The sequence below is a fragment of the Carya illinoinensis genome, chromosome 13, assembly GCF_018687715.1.
Source record: "Carya illinoinensis cultivar Pawnee chromosome 13, C.illinoinensisPawnee_v1, whole genome shotgun sequence".
Lineage (NCBI taxonomy): Eukaryota > Viridiplantae > Streptophyta > Magnoliopsida > Fagales > Juglandaceae > Carya > Carya illinoinensis.
In genome coordinates this window covers 6,068,769-6,081,997 of record NC_056764.1, presented here as the reverse complement: position 1 = coordinate 6,081,997, position 13,229 = coordinate 6,068,769, and the positions used below count along the sequence as shown (strand labels likewise).

The following is a 13,229-nucleotide window of genomic DNA, read 5'->3' as shown; positions in this document are numbered from 1 at the left end:
TTGTTTGGTTGCCTAACAGGGGAGCTTCTTCGTTGGCGTACTTTTTTTTTTTTTAATTTTATTTTATAATTCCTTGGTTTTTCAGTTATTGGAGCTTTTTTTATTGCTGTACTTGTGTTTAATAATTGTCTGATTATTGATTTATTTTCCAGAGTTAGAAGAATTAGTATTTCTTTTTCTTGAGATAAATTCAGCTGCTCTGGAACTCATTCTCTCTAGGTTCTGATATTGAATTTTATCAGGTACACACAAACTACTACAATTCCCAGTGTTGGGTAGTAGAAGAAGTTTGCGAGTTCTGACGTTCTATTCGTTACTGGGATGTCTAAGTCAACAGCTTGGAAGTATGGAATATTTGTTGTTGCATGGTTGTGTTGGGCTTCTCTATCTTTCGGAGCTCAGGGCGCCATTACCAGCCCAGTGGAAGGTGATTTTGGTGCTTTGTTGTTTTCTTTTTTTTATTAAGCTTCTTTTGGCAATTACACTCTTCGGGGAATGCTTGTGTTTATTTTTATAGCGGTAAAGTCACTTTTATGGATTTTTATGGGTCAAAAATGGTGGCTAGTTGAGCTTGCATTCACATTTGCTTCCGCCATCTTCCACTTGCTTCCGCCATCTTCCACTTGCTTCCGCTATCTTTTTTATGGGTAAAAAATGGTGGCTAGTTGACAACCTACATCAAGCTTGCGTTCACATTTACTTCCGCCATCTTCTACTTGCTTCCGCCATCTTCCACCTCCTTTAACTCCTATAAATACATGTTTTTACTTTTAGAAACCTATCCCATTTTGAAAGAAAAATTTAAAGAAAGAGAGAGAGTTTTAGAGAGAATAATAGTGAGGTTTTTCCTATATATTGTCTCTCCTTTTATAAGAAAGATTGAGTTTTCTCCTTTTATAAGAGAGAGTATTGTCAATTGTACTCTCCTTATTCAAGAGAGAAATTCTTGTAATCCCTTTGCTATAAGTGAAATTCTTCTATAATTGGAATTCCTTATTATTTTTTTTATTCTTTCTTATTTCTACTTCAGTTGTAATTGTATGCCCCATACCACAAGCGCCTAACAATTTTCAGTGGCGGCATTGCGAATCATCAAGAGAAGTTTGGTAGATCCCAATAAGAATCTGAGTGATTGGAATCGAGGAGATCCGTGTACATCAAATTGGACAGGGGTTGTGTGCTACAATAGAAGATTAGAAGATGGATATTTACATGTTCAGCAACATAATGATTTTAACATCCCCTGTATTTTTGATCTCTATCAGGGAGGATAATCGATGCAAATATATGTTGCTAGAAAAAATACCAACATGTCTTAAATGAATATGAAAATCTATCTTTTTAAATTTGTAATGCATATTTATTCCTTCCTTTTTACCCATAAAAAAAATTTGTAATGCATTAAATTGATCTAAATCACACAGTGATATATGAATCGTGAGGGCATTTTATTGGTGCCAAATCCCCGAGCTGTGCAAGTGATTGGAGAGAGCTCCGAAAATAACTTTGACTAGTCTTTGCACATTCATGGGTTGCTACACACGGTATCGGAGTTGGGTTGGTAATCCATTTCGAATTGGGGCAGTACATTGTGATGCAAGCCCTGACAAGGAAAATGGGGATTTGAGTGGGGAGTGGGGGAGATTATAATGCCTCAGGTTTTTTTAATCTCACATTGGGTGAGTATCATTGTAAAAAGGGTGCATAGATATTAAGTGTTTACAAGATGGAACTGAGTTTTATAATTAATTCCAATGAATTCTAATTGTAACTTTCACTATTAAGTGTGACAGTTTTTATTATCTTATTCATTGGTCCAAAAAGTTAATAACTACTCCATTGTTATATAATTTATTGCCTAACGTTTTCTTATTATCTCATTCCTAGCATAAGATAAGATTCATATGAGTCAAAAGTTCACGGGGAAATTACACTTTTCATCAACAAACTCACTTATTTTGGATTTGCACCCTAAACTACAAAGATTTTCAGTTTTTATTATATAAAAAAAACCATAGATTTCACTTTGCACCCTCCATTTAAATATGAACTTTAAGATTGTGCCATGTGACCAGTTTTTTGTTCATATTAACAGTAAGATCTTAGCCAAGGGTACAAATTGAAACCTATTTTTTAATGTAAAGTAAAAAGTGAAAAATAGATATAATCTGTGGATGAAAAGTATACTTTCCCTAAAGTTCAGACATAAGATTACAAAGCTTTGATAAAACTTGGTGTTATTAATTTTATGAGCAGTTCCATCGAAGAATTTGCATTGTTGCTTTAGCAATTTTCATTTGGACCTCTCTTTGCAGGCAACTTCTGAAAATGGGATTGTCAGGAAGTCTATCACCAGAGCTTGGCAAATTAGGAAAAGTATAGTTACAAGTACAATTGTGCACTAATCTGTGCACCAATGTGATGTGATTGGTCAAAAAGTAGATTTGATTGAAAACAGTGTTAATTTAAATTTTTAAGTATGAATAAATCAGTATTGGTACACAGATTAGTATACAACTGTGCTTGTATATAGTAAAACTCGACAAATTATTGTACCTACAAATACTGTAAGGCGAAGCTTTTCTTAAAGCTACTTTTTGTGCTTCAGACAACCTTATCTGAGTCAGATTTTTGGATACCTTTTTCACTCAATGTTCTAAAAATGTGTTCTCAGTAGCATGTTGGATTCTGATTTATGTAACCTACTGACATTTTTCGGCTTTTGATTTACGTAACCTACTGATATATTTTTCTCTTTCTACTCTGTTAAAGGGATTTTATGTGGAACAGCATAAGTGGGAGTATACCCAAGGAGATAGGCAATATCACCACCTTGGAACTCTTGTAAGTAGATCACCTTTTTTCTATGGGATACGTTAGATACTATTTTTTTCACATGATGATATACTCATGCCATTAGAAAATGTAGATATATAATCTGTGAGTGATCTAATTTTCTTGCTATGTTGGCATCATTCTGAATGCCTGATGTTGGCATCATTCTGAATGCCTGATGTTGGCATATATAATTTGCTTTATCTCTAATTCCATCTGTAATATTCCATGTTCCCAGGCTTCTGAATGGAAACAAATTAACAGGTCCATTACCTGAAGAGCTTGGTTATCTTCCAAACTTGGACAGAATACAAATTGATCAGAACAACATATCAGGACCAGTACCAGTATCATTTGCAAATTTGAACAAAACGAAGAATTTGTAAGTGTTTTTCAGGTGCTATATCATCTAAAACAGTTCTACAATGATTAACCCTTCTACTTCACCTTGTGAGCAGTCACATGAACAACAATTCAATTAGTGGGCAAGTTACCCCGGAGCTATCCAGATTACCAAGCCTTGTTCACTTGTAAGTCTGTAATTGGTCATATACTCATATTTTATGATGAGTCATCTGTCTGTACAATCTATGAGATCAGTGATCATCTTCAACTCTGCACCTGCAGCCTTCTGGATAATAATAACTTATCAGGGTATCTTCCACCAGAGTTCTCCGAACTGCCACAGTTACTGATACTGTATGGTTTCTACTTTCCTGGAACATAAATACGTGCGCGCGCGCGCGCGCATAGCATAAATGGTTTTACAATTGGAACTTTTGAATTTGGTATCATTTTCTTGTGCTTCTCATCTTGAACAAGGTTATAATTTTCTAAATTTTCCTTTTCCTACGAGGTAATATTACTGAAGTACTCTCCTTTCCCTTATATTATAGTTCAAACTCGCTTAAGAGTGCATTTCTTTGTTTTGCAGTCAACTTGATAACAATCACTTTGATGGGACTACAATTCCAGCTTCGTATAGCAGAATGTCCAAATTGCTGAAGTTGTAAGTGCATATTATTATCCTTTGTTTGTAACTAGGTTTCAGAAGCAAAGGCAGAGCCAGGTGCTAGCCTTGAGGTCTGAAGCTGAAATTTTTTATCTTTTCAAACGTCAAATAACTGGTACACTGAACAAGTTCGGATTTTCTGTGATTAATCCTTTGCTGTTTGATATTACATATCACTTTATGTATTCTGCTTGAGTTGTAAAGAAGCTATCACAAACCTTTCAATTTTCATGTTCTAGCTTTATATGCTCTCTAGATGGCAACCGAGAAGCATACTCACGCCTATGTACATTTCAAGGTGTTATGATTTGTGTGTTGGCTTTTCTAGGAGCCTTAGGAATTGCAACTTGCAAGGGGAGATTCCTGATTTGAGCCAAATACCGTACCTTGGTTATCTGTAAGTTGCTGTATTTTATTTACATTTGAAGTTATTCTATGATGATCAAGTATGAGCTTCTAAAAAAAATAAATGTACCTGGCCGAAGAAAGTTATCTTCACTTCGTCTAAGACAACTCTACTTGCTACCTTTACTTTGTTTATATCTTATAATTTCAGAGATCTCAGTTTAAATCTGCTAAATGGAACCATACCTACCGAGAGCATTTCTAAGACTATCACGTCCATGTAAGATTCTCCATCTTTCTTTTTTTTTTCAGTTAAATTTAATTTTCGGATATTACAAAACTCTAACAAATGTGTCTCCTAGCTTTCAAAAACAATTTGTGCCAACAATTCCCTTTTTTGACATATATTGTTTTGAGTAATGTGCTCAGCTATTTATCCAACAACAGTCTTACTGGAACAATTCCTGACAGCTTTTCGTATCTTCCTCGTCTCCAGATACTGTGAGTAGTCTCTCACTTTATCCTTTTGTAACTTGCTTCACATTTATGTAAATTTTAGTTTCCACTTTTCTCAACCATTAGATTTTGAGGTACTAGTTATTATCATTTAATAAATTATAAATTTTAATAAAACAAATGGCTTTAGTTGGTAAATTATTGCTCTTGACAGGTCAATTGCGAACAATTCATTGAACGGCTCTGTTCCATCCACCATTTGGCAAAATAGGACTTTGAATGGAAACGAAAGCCTTACAGTGTAAGACCTGAATGACAATATCTCTATTTCCCTTGGTTGAAAGTGTCATTGTATGGTGGCGTGGGTGTGTGGATGCACATTCACGCTCCAAGCATGTTGTTCTTATGTTGATACAAGATACAGTTGCTTCCTTGTTCTGATTTCTGCACTCTTTTGTGAAATTCATAGTTGCTACCCTCTGGGTTGACTTTTAAATAAGTATGAAAGGATCTCATCCTGAATTTTCTAAGCTTTTTCGCGTGACTCTTTAATATTGCAGGGAGTTGCAGAATAATAAGCTTACAAATATTACAGGCGATACTAATCTACCTCCACATGTCACTGTCTGGTTTGCTTCTTTACTTGCTTCTTAATTTACATGTCGCAACTTGTTTCATGTAGACCTTCGTATGTAATAAAATATATTTTCACATTCAGATGACTGTCTTCATGCGTAATAAAATATATTTTCATATTCATGTGACTACTTGGAAAAAGAGTGTGGGTGAGATCTTTTTAGTTTTAGTGTTGTGAGGTGGAACAAACATAGCACATTGATATAATGATGTGTCACACGTTTTGGTTGTTGACTTCCAGGCTTCAAGGGAATCCAATTTGCTCGAACACCAACCTAGCCAGTTTCTGTGGATCTGAAAGTGATGCTGAAAATACAAATCAGGGTCCAACGAATAACACTTTATATTGTCGACTATGTCCACCCCCTTATGAACATTCCCCTGTATCTCCTGGACTTTGTTTCTGTGCTGCCCCTCTACTTGTTGGATATCGGTTGAAAAGTCCTGGATTCTCAGATTTTCGTCCTTACAGATCAATGTTTGAGGATTACCTGACATCTGGTCTTGCTCTACTCCTTAATCAGCTGTACATTGATAGTTTTAAATGGGAAGAAGGCCCTCGACTGAAAATGTACTTGAAGCTTTTTCCAGTAAATAAAAATCGAAACGACAATGGTTTTATCTTCGATGCGAGTGAGGTTCGGCGAATTATGAACATGTTCAGATCATGGACGATTCCTGGTAGTGACATCTTTGGACCTTATGAACTTCTGAACTTCACTCTCCTGGACATTTATTTTCAGATAATTAGTATTTTTCTTTTTCTTTTTTATAACCCAAATAATTCTTAAAAATTCCCGTCTCATGTATGATATCTCCACGCTGTATCAAGTCATATTAGATGATTAAATTCCAGAATGATTGTATTGGATACTAAATATTAGTGGATTGTTCAAGAACTCCAATGGTAAAACTTAGCGTTGGGACTAAATATTATTTTGTTAAATGTAGGTTATGATTTTGACATTTTTTTTAAATATGTAAAGGGTTGGGAGTTGGAATTTGATTCTACTATTTGAAGACAAGGTCTTAAGTCATCTCGTCCAAATGACCTTGGCATGACTTCAGTCTCGTTTAGATATTGAATTGAATTGAAATGAATTGAGTTTTTTATAAATAATTATGAGTTGAGATGATAGAATAAATTTTGTGGAGCTCACTTAAAATGAGTTTAGATGTATTTGGATGTTAAGATGAATTTAGATATATTTTTGAGAAGTTAAAAAATATTATGGATCCTCTATGTAAAAAGGTGTTGAGTTAAAAAATGTTATAGATCTCACGTGTAAAGAGGTTTTGAGTTGAGATGAATTTAATAATTTGAGAATTAAATATTTAGATGTTAAAATAAATTTAAAATTAGATTAAATTAAATTGATCTAAGTTGAATCTAAATTCCAAACAGTACGAGAGTTGATTATCATGTAAATGAGCCGTCCCGATAGGACACGGTAAAAAACTGAAGTCGGTTGGGTCTGACATGTTGGTGAAATTACACAATAATGTAATAAAAATTACAATAAAGTTAAAATATAAACGAAGCCAGTTTGGACTGAGGCACGGAAATCTCGCTTTCTTTAAGAAGATTCAAGCCCTCTGTGGTGTACAAAGTCTCAAATTAATCGGTGCAGCAGAACTTTTCTTGACTTGACTCCTCCAGGATACAACAGCCCAACTGATCGTCGTATAGCTCGAACAAACTCTACACAAGTGGTTGAGCTCAAAGCTCCACCAGAAGAACACTTTTCTTTTGTTTAGAAATACTCTCAACAAATATTTACGTACAACCCTCTATTTTATTTTATTGTATATCAAGATAATACTACTTTCAAAAGCCTCTATTTAGATTAAATGGATGCCCCTAATATATAGAAAGCAGTTAGCATGTAAAAAAGGTAGCCGTTTGTACATACGACATCTGGGCAATAAAAAACAATAAAAATGTTGGCCATTATCAAAGATCCGTAAAAGAAACGTTGGCCAATTAACTATAGTTATTACCCCATTAACACATACCAACGGTAAGTAAAATAGGCCAAATAAATAGCTCCTCAATAAAGCTGAAAATAATGAAAGAAACGTACAAAACCATAAACTCAGTTTTACCTGCAGTTATCCCTAAGTGTACTAAAAAGTCCAGCTATGAGGTATTAATACCAACGTTTGGATAAGAAGATAACGGCAGCAAAGAAATTTACTTTCACAGATAACGATTTGTTTTTATTAAAAAAAACTGGGCTATTGAAAGAAAGGATAAAAAACTGTTTTTTTTTTCTTTTAACAACCGATTAGATAAAGAAAATAACTGCAGCCAACGTTAACCATAAATTGTAAATGTTACCCACTTGAATGTCAAAGAAAAAGGTTACCAGACAGTAATGACTCTTAAGAAGACGTTATTAATAAATATTATTTAAAAAAAAATACCAACATTCCCCCACTATTTTTTTTTAAAAATATATATATATATATATAAATAAGAGAGATATTTCCAGACGAAGAAGGATTATTATGCATCATGAAGGTGTGCTCTGCATTGAACCTTTACTTAGTGAAATAACAATCTTTACTCCAGAGTCAGTAGTGGTCTCAAACTTGAACTATAACTACTTAAGGGAAATAAAGAATTATTACTCACACATAGCAATCCAGTGTTGACATGAGCTTTATTAGCCAGCACATTACGGCCCTGTGCTAATCCCGGTTTCATGAGTGTATTTGAGAATAAACCCGATTCTCATAGAGAGCGGCCCCACTCTCACACTCACATAGGTGAAATCTGTCAAGGGTGCTCATGTAATTCTTACACCCTACTCATAAGAGCTACAGAATTTCATTAAGAGTTTATTTAAAAACTCATCCTCCACAACATTACAGGATAAATGCACTCACATCATAGGAATGAGAAATAAAATAAATAGTGCATTTTTTTTTACGACCATCATATGATTCGTTTTTCCCATTGAACCCAGTTCTTAGGATATTTGGTCCCCAGGTTGGGTATCCTCATACATGGCTCTTGAATTATGGGTTTTAATCTCATTCCCCTCGATGTATTTCAGATCAATTTTTCTTGTCAAAGCTTTCTATAGTGGATCCACTTTAATAACACCATCAATAAAAAAAAATCTTACAGTACTGTGTTTTTTCTCAAAAGATCTGGATTTATAGTTATAATAACGGTTTTGTACTCTACCAACTGTAGTAGTACTATCGCAACAAATTGATATGGTTAAATCTGATTTTTCCCATAAAAGAATAAATCTCTCAACCAATTTGCTTCTTTATTGAAGCCAAAATAGTTAAACTCCATAGTTGACATGGGAAAAAAAATACGGCAGCTAAAACATGCAATGAATCTCTTAAATTATAAAACGGCTTAAACAAAAACAAAATAGCCAAAACAGTTCGACCATAAACACCATATACGTTTTAAACAAATCCAATAAGGATAATAGATGTACCCACACAAATATTAAACCGTTTGAATAAGTTGAATCTAAATGCACAAAAACGTATAACACCAAAAAAAAATTAATAACAATCGGCTTTATTCAAAAAAGCTTAAAATAAACTGAAGAACGACGTACAAGCCAAAATCCTTTAGAAAAAAATTCTAAAAACTTGACAGGCCCCCACTAATTTTTGGATTTAAAAACAGATTTTTTTCATATAAAAAAAATATAAAGAGAAACGTTCTATACTTTATTCTCAATACTCAATTTAAACATTCCATCACAAGCGTAGCCTTTGCCCACAAAAACTCCATTTTTTGTAATCACATATTGATCAGATTCCATAGTTTGTTTGAAGCCCGCTTTGTTGAGTAAAAAACTCGACATCAAATTCTTCCTCATGGACGGTGTATAGAGTACATCTTTGAGCATCAATATACATCCCGAGGTGAATTTCAGCTCGACCTCACCACTCCCAATGACCTTGGTTTTACTTGAATCACCAAGCATGATAGTCTTCTCTTCTTCAAAGGGAGTAAAATTTTTGAACCAATCTTTATCATAGCAGACATGCCTATTGGCACCAGAATCTGCCCACCACCCTTCAACAAATTCAACCACGTTAATGTCTGTAATCATTGCTACAAACAGCTCCTCAGTTACGTTAACTTGAGGATTATTTTCTCGCTTCCGATACTTGCAAATTCGAGCAAAATGCCCACTTTGCCACAGACAAAACAAGCTTGATTTTGTGAAGGGGGTCCTTGGTTCTTATCATATTGGCTTTGAAAGCCCTTTTTGTGAGGTCTACCAAATTTTTTGAAATCTTTTCTTTGCGGCTTCAAAAAATTATCTTTCATATTTTGACTCTTGGGCAAGCTATCATTTTCAGAAATTAAATTTACCTTTGTCATGAAATCCTCATTACCATTTTGAAACACCAATGCATCTTGGCCTCTAGCTTCCTCTTCTGCGTGAATATGCGTGATTAATGTTTCTAAGGAAGTCTCCTTTTGTTTATGGCGCATCGACTTTTGAAACTCTCTCCATGAAGGTGGTAGCTTGTCGATGATGCCACAAACAATTAGATTGTCTCCAATCTTGATGCCTTCAGATCTAACTTCTGCTACAACCATTTGAAAATCCTGAGCTTGCTCTACGACGGACTTTCCATCAATCATTTGATATCGAAAGAAGCGACTTGTGTAACAGCCCGCTAGAAATTTAATTGTGAAATTTCTATTAACTTTAAGAACCTCGTGAAAACCCCATAAGTTTTCACGAATCCATTAATCATATAGGTTTTTGTCTAATTACATAGTTAGTGTTATTATTTACTATGGTATCAGAAGTGTGTTTTTGATTATTGGAGATAGTTAGAAGTGTCAAAATGTATTATGGTTTGTGCCATTAGACTCGGAGGGTTATTTAAAGTCTTATGGCGCAATAACATTTTTTCATATTTTCGGTCAAAACGTCTGTTTTAAACTGTAGATATTATTGGATAAAAAGAAATATCTTGAGGTAATTTTCATGAATATTATTGGGTAAAAATATCTTGAGTTGATTTTTGTAGATATTATTAGGTAAGAGAGTCCTACACTCCACTCTCACTCCGGTAAGAGAGTCCTACACTTAACTCTCACTTCGGGTAAGAGAGTCCTACACTTAACTCTCACTCCAGCCTCATCTCTTCCATATCTTATCCACAAATATCTCCAGCCATCCCTCCCCACGAAATTATCTTCATTTATGCTTTCTATTGAAAGAATACCAAACACTCTCTCTCGGACAGCTTTTAGGAGTTCTTTTGCACACCCATTTCGAAGCTTTTGTAAGTGTTTTATCATAAAGTCTCCTTGATATAAGTTGTTCCTCTTTGAGTCTAGTTTTCGTAGATGTATTTTTCGTATCATTCCATGGTCATTTGGTCGGTCAAAAGTATTTTTAACCATAGAAAGGTCATTCTGGGCGTGAATCTGGAGAGTATGTTATAGTTTGGAGTTTTTGACCAAGCTAATGGATAGATATTGGTCCGAAATTTTTATGGAGTATTGTTAACATGTATATATGACTATTGGTTGAGGATTTTTGCATGATTAAAGGTTTTGATGAAAGATTTTCTTAGATTTAGAAACTTAGAAACTAGAAGAGGAAAAACAGTTTCTGTTTTGAGAAAGTTTAACTCTTTGGTGGTCTAAACCTATTCTAATGACTTTGATAATTTTATTGGAGGATCCTAAACATCTTATATACATGTTATATTATTATTTTGAAGATATTTGATGTTAGTTTCAAAGATATGAAATTTTATGCAAAGAGATATTCAGATAAGCCAAAGTGTGGATATTCTTGGCTAAATTTATGTTTTGATTAATTTCTAACCATGTGATCTTGAATTAGAAACTTATATATGTTTTAGGACATCTTTTTAAACCATGTGATGGTTTGGTTTGAAGATCATATATTTATAAGTCATAGATCAAGAGATTTATCAAAACTAGTTGAGGAAAAAATTTCTGTTTTCGGACTAAGTGTAAAACCAAAAACTCCAAATGTTATTTTGTGATTTTGGTGACTTTAGTTTGATAATTTAAAGCATGGTTGATGTTAGGATGATATTATGAATATGTTAGAATGATATTATGAATATGTTAGAAGTAAGATTTGATTTTTGAAATTCTTGGAGATGTTTTGATTTAAGGTCAAAACTTGTGATTCAAGTGCTTGAATTTTTTTTACAAAAAAGTTTGGTGTTGATTATTAACTTTTTCTAAATGGATGTTTTAAATATGGTTTTGAACTTAGGATTGGAAGATGTTTGTTGCAAAATTTTGGTTTAAGCATGAGTTTTGAAGTTGGAAGGAATTGCAACAAAAAATAAAGGGAAATGGCCTATGGATGTTTCAACCATAATGTGTTCTTCATAGTTGTGTTTTGTTTTAAATTTTTCTGAGTTGATATTTAAGTTTAGGACAAAATTTATATGAGGAATGTAAATTTTGGAAACTTTTGGAGTTAGTATGCAAAATCCTTAAGTTATGGGTAAAACGGTCATTTTCCCACATGTAGAGAGTAAAATGAAAATTTTACTCTTTAAGTTAGTATTTTCCATATTTCAAATTATTAGTGATTTAGTTCTAACTTTTAGAATCACTAATTACAGTTCCTCGTGATCGCACTTGAAGTTTTATAAGAAACGCGAAGATCGAGGTAAGTTAGCTTTTAACTTACTAGCAGTCTACTGTGTATGTGTGCTAAGTAAAAGAACTACAGTGTATGTATGTATGTTATCATATGTGTCATGCCATGTCAAGTTATCATGTAATTGTCTATTATACAAAATTTATTCTGTCATCAATTTTTATCTGTTACATAATGTATTCTGTTATGTATTACTGTACATTACAAGTACGTCATGCTAAGTATGTCATCTATTACATGTAAGTTAAGTCATGTAATATTCTCTGTTGCAAGTATGTCATGTTAAATATGTTGTCTATTATATGTTATGCCATGTTACGAAATGTTTCTATCTCAAGTTGGTCATGTATTCTAAGTTATGTTCAAGTCACGTTATGTTACGTCAGGACTTCAGTCCTTTCGTATTCCAGTCACATTTCATCTTGAGTACATTATGATGTGTAGAATACATGGGGCCACAACAACTGTGGAGTATGTATTTAACTACAAATGTGATGCGTAAAATACATGGGGCCACAACAACTGTGGAGTATGTATTTTTCATGTTAAGTCAAGTTTGTGTAGAATACATGGGGCCACAACAATTGTGGAGTATGTATTTTTAAATGTTAAGTCAAGTTGTGTAGAATACATAGGGCCACAACAACTGTGGAGTATGTATTTAACTACAAATGTGATGCGTAAAATACATGGGGCTACAACAACTGTGGAGTATGTATTTTTCATGTTAAGTCAAGTTTGTGTAGAATACATGGGGCCACAACAATTGTGGAGTATGTATTTTTAAATGTTAAGTCAAGTTGTGTAGAATACATGGGGCCACAACAACTGTGGAGTATGTATTTAACTACAAATGTGATGCGTAAAATACATGGGGCCACAACAACTGTGGAGTATGTATTTTTCATGTTAAGTCAAGTTTGTGTAGAATACATGGGGCCACAACAACTGTGGAGTATGTATTTTTAATGTTAAGTCAAGTTTGTGAAGAATACATGGGGCCACAACAACAGTGGAGTATGTATTTACACGTAGAATATATGGGGCCACAACAACTGTGGAGTATGTATTTTTCATGTTAATTCAAGTTTCAGAGCAAGTTCATGCTAAGTCAAGTTCACTTCATGATTCAATTTAAGCTATGTCAATTATGCTATGTTGTACACTAAGTTATGCTTTAATTACTTATGAATTTGATTATGCATTTATGCTTTTACTGTCATCCATGCATCATTAGTCTGTATGGAAGTTTTTTGTTAACTTGCTGAGATTTGTAATCAAATCTC

General features: G+C 33.7%; 1 protein-coding gene across 1 annotated transcript; it reads left to right on the top strand.

The window, feature by feature from the left end:
- On the top strand, nucleotides 1-6,234 carry LOC122291911 (probable LRR receptor-like serine/threonine-protein kinase At1g06840). Its single transcript, XM_043099960.1, has 14 exons — nucleotides 1-427; nucleotides 2,316-2,366; nucleotides 2,547-2,567; nucleotides 2,773-2,844; nucleotides 3,074-3,217; nucleotides 3,294-3,365; nucleotides 3,463-3,534; nucleotides 3,770-3,844; nucleotides 4,176-4,244; nucleotides 4,404-4,472; nucleotides 4,622-4,693; nucleotides 4,863-4,949; nucleotides 5,209-5,277; nucleotides 5,526-6,234. Exons 1-14 carry the CDS (start codon nucleotides 366-368, stop codon nucleotides 6,073-6,075), a joined length of 1,485 nt encoding a protein of 494 aa, XP_042955894.1. The 5' UTR covers nucleotides 1-365; the 3' UTR covers nucleotides 6,076-6,234.
- The last annotated feature ends 6,995 nt before the right edge of the window (nucleotides 6,235-13,229 follow it).

Coding starts and splice junctions, on each gene's coding strand:
- LOC122291911 (XM_043099960.1), top strand. CDS start 366: ATGGTTGTGTTGGGCTTCTCTATCTTTCGGAGCTCAGGGCGCCATTAC. Junction 2,568..2,772: donor TTATTGTACCTACAAATACT/GTAAGGCGAAGC, acceptor ACTCTGTTAAAG/GGATTTTATGTGGAACAGCA. Junction 3,535..3,769: donor CTGCCACAGTTACTGATACT/GTATGGTTTCTA, acceptor TTTGTTTTGCAG/TCAACTTGATAACAATCACT.